At 34.5% G+C, this 10982-nt stretch overlaps 1 protein-coding gene across 1 annotated transcript in view; it reads left to right on the top strand.

Moving 5' to 3' along the window:
• Window positions 1-10982, top strand: part of EPHA7 (EPH receptor A7) — a 209628-nt gene that overhangs the window by 2432 nt on the left and 196214 nt on the right. The window contains 2 exon segments of the mRNA XM_010834724.1: window positions 2398-2462; window positions 5987-6656. Coding sequence (XP_010833026.1) covers window positions 2398-2462; window positions 5987-6656 — 735 coding nt within the window.

The following is a 10982-nucleotide window of genomic DNA, read 5'->3' as shown; positions in this document are numbered from 1 at the left end:
TGCCTAGCTCTCTGGAGCGGATGGGAATGATTAGAGAAAGATGAGAGACCTCCTTTCTCCACTTTTCCCGCACATGTTCTCTCGGGGAGGTCGGTTCCCGCTACTGGGAGCGCGCATATAAGTCAGTCTAACGCTTGGAGGCGAAGTGCAGCCGCTGTATTTCCTCTCCATTAATGCCGCTGCCGCTGCCCCCTCTGAGGAGACGCTTCCCGATAGCCTCTCTCCTCCTCCTGGCTCCCTCTGGAGCTAGGGCGCCACCGGTTCCCTGGAGTGCCCAGGTCTGGCGGAGGCGTAATGGATGCTCCGCGCGGCAGGCGCGCCCGTCTGGCAGCCCCCGCCCGCCCCGCCGACGGCCCCGCCCCGGCTCTCGCTGCTGCCCGCGCGGCCGGGTGCCGGCTCCACCGGCGCGCCCGGCATCTCGCTCCTCACCCGCACCCCCCGCATCCCCCACCCCAGCCCGCGCGGCGAGGGCTCAGAGTCCCGGAACCCGGGACCGCACGCCGCGTTCCCGATTGACCGCCAGGCTACGCCTCCGCGGGAGGGAAGAGAGGCTGGTGCTCCGAGCGGGAAGGCAAAAGCGCGCAGTTACCGGCTGGGCCAGAGAGCAGACAGCGGAAGGGAGACGGGCTGAATCTTTAAGAGCTAGTTAAACGCTCAGGGGCCGGTTTCCCTTTTGTTTTTATTTGCTCGTGTGTTTCTCTCTTAACTTGTTTGCCATCACCGCCCCACCTGGGTCCCTGGCTCTCACCCCAGGCTGTACCGAGGGGTAACGGAAAAGCAGTAAATCATCACTTACTTTGAAGGTGCTTATTTCACCTTCAAAAATGACCCAAGAAAGTCTCCTGGGTTTAAAATTCACTTGTCACTATGAAAGACGGAAATAATAATAATAATAATAAAATAAATCATCTCTAAAGAAAAGTACATAGAACCCACATTGTTTGTGCATTTGAGGACAAAAACAAAATAAACTTTAAAAATCATTTACTATAAATTCAGTAGTCCAAACATTTATTGATGTTCCTAGTTCGAAGTACAACTTAGTATTTTAAAAGCGTGGCTTTTAAAATTATTATTATTATTCGAAAGGGTGAGTGCTATCATGGTCTCCCTGAGAGTCTTAAGTATAAAACATTTTGAGAAAAAAGTGTTTGTATATCTATATTCAGTTACAGGGAATAACCTTGACTAGTGTGAAGGAGTCGAACACATCAACTGTTTCTCTCTTTTCTTAGAGTAAAAAATTTTCATAACCTTTAACACCACAGTGTTTTACTCTATTCATAGTTATTGAAAAGTTTATCTAAGCATGTATTTCATTTAAGTTCAAATTTTAACATTTTGTTGAGGTTGATGGCAAGTATATTTACATGCCTGAAAATATATTCACCATTATTTCTGGAAAGATTGATTCATTTGTTAAAATGCTATGGAATAATGGAAATATTTTTGAAGAATACAAACTCATAATTCTGAAACTAGTTTGAGCAAAGAGTGAATGCTTTAGGAGATTAATTGTCCTAAAAAGCAGTAAAATATATCAAATTGGAAGCATGGTATATATTAATGTGTGACATTTGAATGCATTACCTTGCATTATATTGTATTGTAAATGCATCCGGAGCATTTATTACATTTATATAAATATTAATTGCATTATACTTTATGGTAGCGTAAAAGCATAATATAACTGTTTTTAAAAGTTAAGTCAAAGTTTGAATATCCCATTTTGAGAATTAGCTAATGCTTTGAAATATTTGTAAATTTAAAAAGTAGAAATATTAAAAACAGATGTTTGAATAACCCAGAAATGTATCTTGTAAGTGATAGGCAATTTACTTTTCTCATAGTAACACTGCTTAATATGATTTTTAATTATAGTCATTTTGGCTTAAGAGAAGACATTGTGTGTGGAAAGTTAAAAAAATAAACTCCAATTCTCAAAAGGCACAAGGAAATAGTTTTTGAAGAATAGTACAAGTCAGTGACTGAGGAGTAATATGGAATTATGCTTTATTATGTTAATGCTATTTTATTTGACAAAATTTAGAGCACTCAGTGGTTTACAGAATTCTTTATAATATATAATTACTACTGAATCAGTATGCATCACATATCATTTTTTTACTTTTGCTTTCATACTTTCAAGTTTCTAATTAATTTTAACATTTCAATTAAAAAATGTAAGTTGGTTTTTCAATGTCTTTCTTCCCTTAAGAAAGTGGAATATTTTTGTCAGGTGGGTCTATATTTCATCATTCACTAATATAAATAACTGTTTATACATTTTAAATCATAAAGTGATAATTGTTTTAAAAATTAGATTGACTTTAATAACTTTTACAAACATGTTTTCCCTTTTCATCTAACATTTAGAAATGCAACTTTCTTTTTCAGTACTACTGCTGGATTCTAAAGCACAACAAACAGAGTTGGAATGGATTTCCTCTCCACCCAATGGGGTAAGTGCTTCTCCTCATAAAATACCAACCTCTGTTTTTTAAAGTAAGAAATAAAACCTCTTTCCCTTCCCCAGTGGAGTTATTCAGATTCTTCACATTTAAATAGTTTTGATTTCACATATCTTGTTCAATATTTTGTTGGGTTTATAATGAGACATTGAATTCTTGGAGTAGAGATGGTATACTTAGAACTCTGAAAAATAGATTAAAAAAAAAAATCTCTTTAACCATAATCTTTTGAGTTCTTCTGTGAGTGGGACCATATGTCAGTTTCCAGGCTATAAATGTTAACTAATTACAGAGAATATGCCTTTCATGAACTCATATCTCTTTAGTTACTTTATACTTCTTTAGTATCATCACCAGGTAGGTTGTGTGTAGTTCTTTAAAAACAGTAGGTAATCTGTTTTCCTCTTTTGAAAAACGTTTTAGCATTATTCAAAATATACATGAAAGGATAACTAAAAGTCTAATATGCTCAACATTTTAACATAAAATTTGCTATGAAATATGATTTGGATTCTCCAAAATTTGTACTATGTGCTACCTGTTCTTATTAATCAGAAGTGATGGCAGAGCAAGCACATATCAGAGTAAAAATCTGTTATAATAAATGAGTGAAAGCTGTCCAATAAAAGTTTATGAGAATATAAGTAGATTCTAAAAAACTTCTGTTAAGTGTCATGTATCCAGAAAGATACATCATTTACTTAAATTTAGTTTGATGTCAATGTCTTTGGGTATTATTTTAATTGTGAAGGAGGGTACATACTTCATCCCTTACTAAGTAAAAAGGCTCCAAGAAAGGGAATTGTAATCCCCATTGTTACTTAAGTTAATCTTTGGTACAATGAAAAGTTTGGAGTCAAAGAGCCCTAAGTATAAGTGAGGATATAAAAAGTTTGCAAAGAATGAAAGTCTGAAAGAGATTTTTGAGTTTAAGAACATCATGAAATGAACATGTCATAAGCTGGAAGTTAGTTTAAAAAACGTAAAACGTGAACAATGCAAATCTGTTTAAAGTAGATTAGGTTTTTAAAATGAATATTTGAGATGCTTAAGATCATATTGCAGTTATCTGTATTGGTCAGAAAGAGCTATGAAAAAAATGACAAGTATTTTACAGATTAAATATAAAAAGTAGGCTGAGTTTGAAGTATGAATGTCATACTTAACCTTGAAAGTTGAATGGTTTCTGTGAGTAAAATAATATACATTATAGGAAGGCATTCACAAAAAAATTGAGCACCTTTCTTGCCAATGATAGATGTGGCCCATTTTCCACCCTTCATCAGTTAAAACAAATGGAGATAGAGGATGGTTTTTATCTCGTAAGGAGAAGTAAACTGATATATGTTTCTAATATTTCATCCATGCAATCCCTAACATGATAAACCATGACTTTCTGTGTTATCTTGGACTGAAATGGACATTTTATCAGTGCAAAATATCTTGAGTGAACTTAACCCTACATATCTTATGAATCAGCAGATAATATTAGACAATGATGATTGACAGTGTATTTCATGTATAAAATGGGTTGGCTTACATGTGGTTAAATATCTAACTGGAAATAAAATATTATTGATATAAGTGTCTAGAAATAATTTTATAAGCATACTATAAAAGCACACTAGCCAAACTAAGACTTCTTTCCCAGTGTAGAAATCACTGCAGTCTCTTAGTAAGACAGTAAACCAAAAGTTGCATTAAATGCATTCATTTTGTCTCAATCCATCTAAAGTTTCCCTTCAGGAATAAATTTTTAAGTAAGCATTAAAGTTAACTGAGTTTCATTGGTAGTAAAATTGATTTTTCATGCATTGAACAAAATAATATAATTGTTCTTAGAGCTAGAAAAAAGAGTTCTGCAGATGTATTCCTTTCTAATAATTTGCCTTGGCTTCTTCTAACTAGGGAATTGTTAAAAAGAGCACATTTATCCTTGGAGCTTTTCACTTTTTGGTAGATGCTATTACTAGTTTCACTTCTTTTAATAATTTCAACCTAATTAAAAGACTAAAATCTGCTCATCCAAATGGATGAATTTGGTTATATTTGGCTAAGAGCCATTCAAGAAGATTATAAGCAGCTAACTAAAATGGAAAACTATGCACTGCATTAACTAGTCACACACTTAAGTTGTGTTGAGTAAAAAGCTAAACATGATAATGGGCTGTTTGCTACTTTTGAGGACCTTTGATGGTGTGTATAATAAAATTGTAGCAAATATATGTCATCACAAGAAATTTCTGAATTTCAGGATATTGCTACTTTGTCTTGTTAGTTTTCTCAGAGCTACTTTTAAAAGTAGATATTAGTATTTTACAAAATATGTAAGGAAACCAATGTTTCTGATCAAGTTTTATAAATAAAACTCATTACCACATGCTTATTTTTTCCCATGTGCTTTTCTTGAAGCAGTAGTTTAAATATTGCATGCTATGTGACTTTGGATTAGAAGACTAATAGGATTTTATATTTGGCATTTCCTATTAGGGAAATGAATACAAGTAGGTGACAATTTCACTATTAAGGTATCATAAATACAAAGTTGGAAATTTTGTAATAATGGTAAGAAAGGACATAAACAACAATTGCCTTAGGCTTTTAGGTGAAATGAATTTATTAACCAATGAGCAATATAAATAATATTTAGCAAGGTTTAATAAGCTTTAAATTGTTGCAAATTTAGCTGAGCTTATTATTTTCCTTTTTTGTGAAAATAAATGAGTTTGCTGTAGTATATATTATATCAGCATATGAATGGGTATTTTTAAACATCAGATATTTTTCCTGTCAGAAAGCTTGTTACCTAAATGTGATTCAATGTTCTGGTTTGCCATGGACATTTTATTGTCCATTGAATCATACTTTTATAATTATTTATAGTTATGTGGCATTATGGACCATATTATATACAACACTACAGTAAATAAATAGCTCTATAAAACATTACTCCTTTATATCTCATTTTGCAAAGATTGTGAAAGATTCCCCATTATGAATATCAACATGTTGTGAAATGCTCTTGCATTTCAGAGTACTCTTGGCATTTTCTTCCCTGTGTTTTTAGGTACTCTCTTAATTTAAATATAACATCAACACTTAAAATGTCAACGGAGTGATCAAAAATTCCACCATGTAGCTGTATGTATATGCATTAAATGGTAATTTAAGTCATTTCGTTATGTGCTTTAGTCTATAAAAATCATAAGCTCAGTGGAGACATTGGCATAAGCAAACATGTAAAAAGCAACACTGATACACCAGCAAACAGATACTAAGCAAAATGAAAGATTTATTGTATGCATAAACAATATAAGCAACCTAAATGATGTTCTGCCACCAGGATGAAGCTGAACAGAGACTCATTCTAAAGGTTACATTGTTTGTCACCGTAGGAGTTCACCTCACTTTTTCAAAGATATGCATTTGTGCCACACTGAAGAGTCCTCAGGCACTTGCAAAACCCTAATTTTATTATTTGATGAATGACTGATGACCTTTTCTAAATTTTACAGTGGGAAGAAATTAGTGGTTTGGATGAGAACTATACCCCAATCCGAACATACCAGGTTTGCCAGGTCATGGAGCCCAACCAAAACAACTGGCTGCGGACTAACTGGATTTCGAAAGGCAATGCACAAAGGATTTTTGTAGAATTGAAATTCACCCTGAGGGATTGTAACAGTCTTCCTGGAGTCCTGGGAACTTGCAAGGAAACCTTTAATTTGTACTATTATGAAACAGACTACGACACTGGCAGGAATATAAGAGAAAATCTCTATGTCAAAATAGACACCATTGCTGCAGATGAAAGTTTTACCCAAGGTGACCTTGGTGAAAGAAAGATGAAGCTTAACACTGAGGTGAGAGAGATTGGACCTTTGTCCAAAAAGGGATTCTATCTTGCCTTTCAGGATGTAGGGGCTTGCATAGCTTTGGTTTCAGTCAAAGTGTACTACAAGAAGTGCTGGTCCATTATTGAGAACTTAGCTATCTTTCCAGATACAGTGACTGGTTCAGAATTTTCCTCTTTAGTCGAGGTCCGAGGGACATGTGTCAGCAGTGCAGAGGAAGAAGCGGAAAACTCTCCCAGGATGCACTGCAGCGCAGAAGGAGAATGGTTAGTGCCCATTGGAAAATGTATCTGCAAAGCAGGCTTCCAGCAGAAAGGGGACACTTGTGAACGTAAGTAATATGTGCTATTAAAATTTCTCTTTGCACTTTTTTTCTGTTTCAGTGTCAAAGATTTCAAGTAATAATGATTATTTGAACAGGTGAGTCAGTTTGTACCAGCAATCCGATTTGGTGGATTTTAAGCAAAGTCACTATTGAACTTATTGATGATTCGCTACAGTGATTTCTGCACTAAGTGTGCAATAGGTATTGCAGTAAATATTGATGATAGTGGTATTCCTTCCTAAGATTTAACTAACCCTGTGCTTGACTTGGAAGACAACAGTTGCACTTTGGGCTATGAGATTTAAGAAAGGAGATTGGGCAGAGTGAGGTGGCATTAATTAGGATTGAATGATGTGTGATTCCTCTTGTTTTGAAACCCATATTGTCTGGACTCATGGGTAGCAGGAAAAGGGCATTGAGGGGGCTGCTAACAAGAGTTCTTCTAACAGACAAGATACATACAAATAGAGTTACACACTTAGAATTATTTTTTATAAGTACTAAAATTTCTATGCAAAAATCATCAGATTTCACTTGCTAAATCTCTGAGGTTGCTTCTGCCAAAGCTGTATTTCTTTCCAGGACTAAATAATAAAAGGAGTGTCCCTCTGATAAGTCAAGTTTTAGGTAGACTACATTTTTGTGGAAGTGGGCCAAAGTAAAGTTTTAGTTATCAGAATATATCAGCTGGACATTTTCTGTTTTGAAATAATAATAGCATATGAATTTGTGACCTTTTCCTTTATGTAATAAAACTGAATTTTCTCTCACATAGCTTTATGTAGTCATAATAATTGGCCAGTTTTTTTCCTATTTAAAACTATGTCCAGGGATATTCAAAATCAATAGATATTTTTTCTGTTTGTGAATATCCTGAAAATATAATCAGGTTATATTATGTCTCTTATAAACTAGAAAACATAATACATTACCCGAAATAACTTTTATATATTCTTTGTACCCCTAAGGCAGCTGTATAATTTTAATATTCGTACTTCCCAGTTAATTTAGAGGGAATTGTAGTGAAAAATAATTATTGTAACTAAATGTTTTTTGCTAATTTACCATGTGCAGATACTCTTCCATGTGCTTTACACAAAAGAGTTCATTTAATGAGATAGATAACATTATCACCTCTATTTTACAGAAAAAAAAAAATGAGGCTGTCAAGGGTAAAAGATTGCTTGCAGTTACTTTAGTAAGTAATTGTCCTAGCTTAGATTCGAACTCAGAATGTTCTGATTCCAGAGCCTGGACTTTTAGCGACAGTGTTGCTCTGGCTTCCATCAGAAAGCAGGAAGAATCATAGCAAGTATTATTGTTTCATTGCTGAACTTAAATGCCTTGGTTCTAGTTTGATATGTAAATCACATTACTTTCTTATAAAATTCTCATTCTCATAGAATGTTTCAAGAAATTAGCAAATATTTAGATCTGTGTTGTCTAGGAAGGTAGCCGGTGGCCACATGTGAATCTGAGGTTTTAAAAAATGGCAATTCTAAGTTAAGATATACTGTAAGTATGACTTACACACTGAATTTCAAAGTCTTGGTACAAAAAAAAATGTGGCAAACATCAGTAATTTTTTATGTTACTTTGATTTTGAAAAACTCATACATTAGGAATATTGGGTTAAATCAATATAACATTAAAAGTATTTCAGTTATTTCTTTTTACTTTTTTTAATGTGGCTACTAAAAATGTAAAAATTGCATATGTGGCTTGTGTTATATTTCTACTAAATGCACTATTTAGATGGAATAACTGAATAAATATGTTTTTTCTGTCCTGATTGAAGTGTTAAATACTTCATGTGAATGGTCGCTAGCATATAAAATGCCTCTGACCCAGCACTCAATTATCATTCCTGCCATAGCTGACATTGTAAAGTGAGCTCTGAGCTAAACAGAGATGGTGTATTCCTGTCCCCTAGACCAGTTTAGCAGCCTCCCTGGCCATTCCGTGAAGGAGTCAAACCTGTCTACCCACTGTCATCTTTTCCTTTCCCTCGCTAGTAGTATTTTTTATTAAGTAGAACATCCTGCAGGATGCATATGTATGGAAATCAAAAACTGATGGAGATTTATCACTACTAATAGGCAGAATGCTATTCCACTGGTAAGTATAGAAATATTCTTAGTGAATTCATCAATTCAGTGAAATGGAATGTTCTTATTGACTTGAGATTAACAACAGGTACTTGAAAATGATGGAGGATTCAACAATAACTATTATAAGAACATTTTAATGACACACTGTTACACTTCAGCTGTGAAAGCAGCCGGTTTCAGTAGTATGCAGATTTTGATTGATGTGAAATTGGAATTTAAAATGTTTGCACAATTAAAAATGGAACACATAAAAATTCATATAAAAGTGCACAATTAAATTTGTCTAAAAAGAAACTGGGAAATAACATTAAAGATCTTGTTCTTTTAAGGTTTAAAGAATTTTAAAGCAAATTATAATCTTTTTTGTTTTATTTTGTGTAATTTAACTCAAATGATCTCTACATTTACTTACTAAGAAAATCAACCAGGAATTGTTTGACTTCTGTACTTCTAAGTATAGAATTTAGTATGAAAAGCAGTCTTTAAATGCAGTGAAGAGATATATTTTCCGAGAAGTCTCCAGTTTCTTCAAAATGATGAAAATCATCTCATTAAATGTGGTACTATTAAGATTATTTACATTCATTTATTTTGGTTTCAAGCATTGGAACCACATTTGAGTATCAAATTATTGTCGCCTGCAAACTGTGCCAAGGTGCTTAAAAATAAAGTAAAATTAGTTCACTGTCTTCTGCATTAATTCTGCATTGGAATAGGTGAAATTAGGTATTAATAGTGCTGTTGCTGCTACCGCTGCGGCTAAGTCGCTTCAGTCGTGTCCGACTCTGTGTGATCCCATAGACGACAGCCCACCAGGCCCGGCCGTCCCTGGGATTCTCCAGGCAAGAACACTGGAGTGGGTTGCCATTTCCTCCTCCAATGCACGAAAGTGAAAAGTGAAAGTGAAGTCGCTCAGTCGTGTCCGACTCTTAGCGACCTCATGGACTGCAGCCTACCAGGCTCCTCTGTCCATGGGATTTTCCAGGCAAGAGTACTGGAGTGGGGTGCCATTGCCTTCTCCCATTAATAGTGAGAGTTCATTAAAAACATGTGATTCAAGGACTCAAGATTCCTTCTTATGGTTCAAGCTAAAAGAGGATGTGTGCACTGTTTTGTCTACCACGTAACTTTCTTAATTTTTAACCTTAGTGATGTTGACAAAGGAATTAAATACCTTATACTTAACCATGGCACTATGTTCATTTGCAAAAACATTTCCCTCCTTGGCATAATTCCAACGCATTGCTGTGAGAGTACTTGCCTCTGGAATCAATCCAGGCCTGCCTTTATAAGTATTTCTCCTGTTTCCTTTCAGTGATCCTGTTAAGAGTTTGAAAACAAATTTCAGTCCCATATTGAGGAAAACTAAAGAGTTTGGGAGAGGATGGTAGTGAGTCCCTAGCCAAATAACGGTAGTTAGTCACTTAAAGGCAAGTTTATCTGGGCACTTTCTAGAATGGCAGCCTGTTGTGATGTATGTTAACAGTGTAGTTTGAAATATGGACAATTATGAAAACTGATTACAGTTTTCATCAGTTGATGTAAAAGCTTTTATTTCTTTGTGATTTTGGAAAACATAATTCAATTTTGAAAACCACGTTTCTCAAATCTACTAGTATATGGAGAACTAATATTTTTATATAGTATTTTTATGAAAATATCTTTACACTCATTTAAAAACATAATTCTAGATAGCATGTTGATTATCAAAAAGTCCTTTTGAAAATATTTAGCATATCAGTTCCATCACAAATACTGTGTAAACTAGCCAGTATATTTGGATAGAAGTGTATTAATTTAAAAGAATGAGAGCAGATTTTATTTTACATATACAAATATCTCTTGAAGACTAGTAAAATTGTATTCTGAAACATAGCTTGAAATTTTTAGAAGTTTTTTTACAATTTTATTTCATTTAAAAAGTATTCTCAAAGTGTAGAACTTGTTATTATAACTGAAATTTGTATAAGTAATTTGCAGCTCACACTGAAAAATCATGGTCATTTTTCTCATTTAATCCGTATTACACTGCTAAGAGGTGGAAAGTATTTTTTTTTCTCTTTCAATTTAGGAAGAAACTGAAGCTTAGGGATATTAATAAATAACAAAATTGGCTGAGAATCCAGGATCCTGTTTATCAGTTCAAGTCCTTTATTTCCCTAATATATCACAACGCTTCCTAAAATTTATACTGAACTTCAACCATTGGATTTTAGTTGCT

The sequence above is a fragment of the Bison bison genome, unplaced genomic scaffold, assembly GCF_000754665.1.
Source record: "Bison bison bison isolate TAMUID 2011002044 unplaced genomic scaffold, Bison_UMD1.0 scf7180017864035, whole genome shotgun sequence".
Classification (NCBI taxonomy): domain Eukaryota; kingdom Metazoa; phylum Chordata; class Mammalia; order Artiodactyla; family Bovidae; genus Bison; species Bison bison.
Note: the sequence above shows the minus strand (reverse complement) of the source record. Positions and strands in the feature narration are given on the sequence as shown.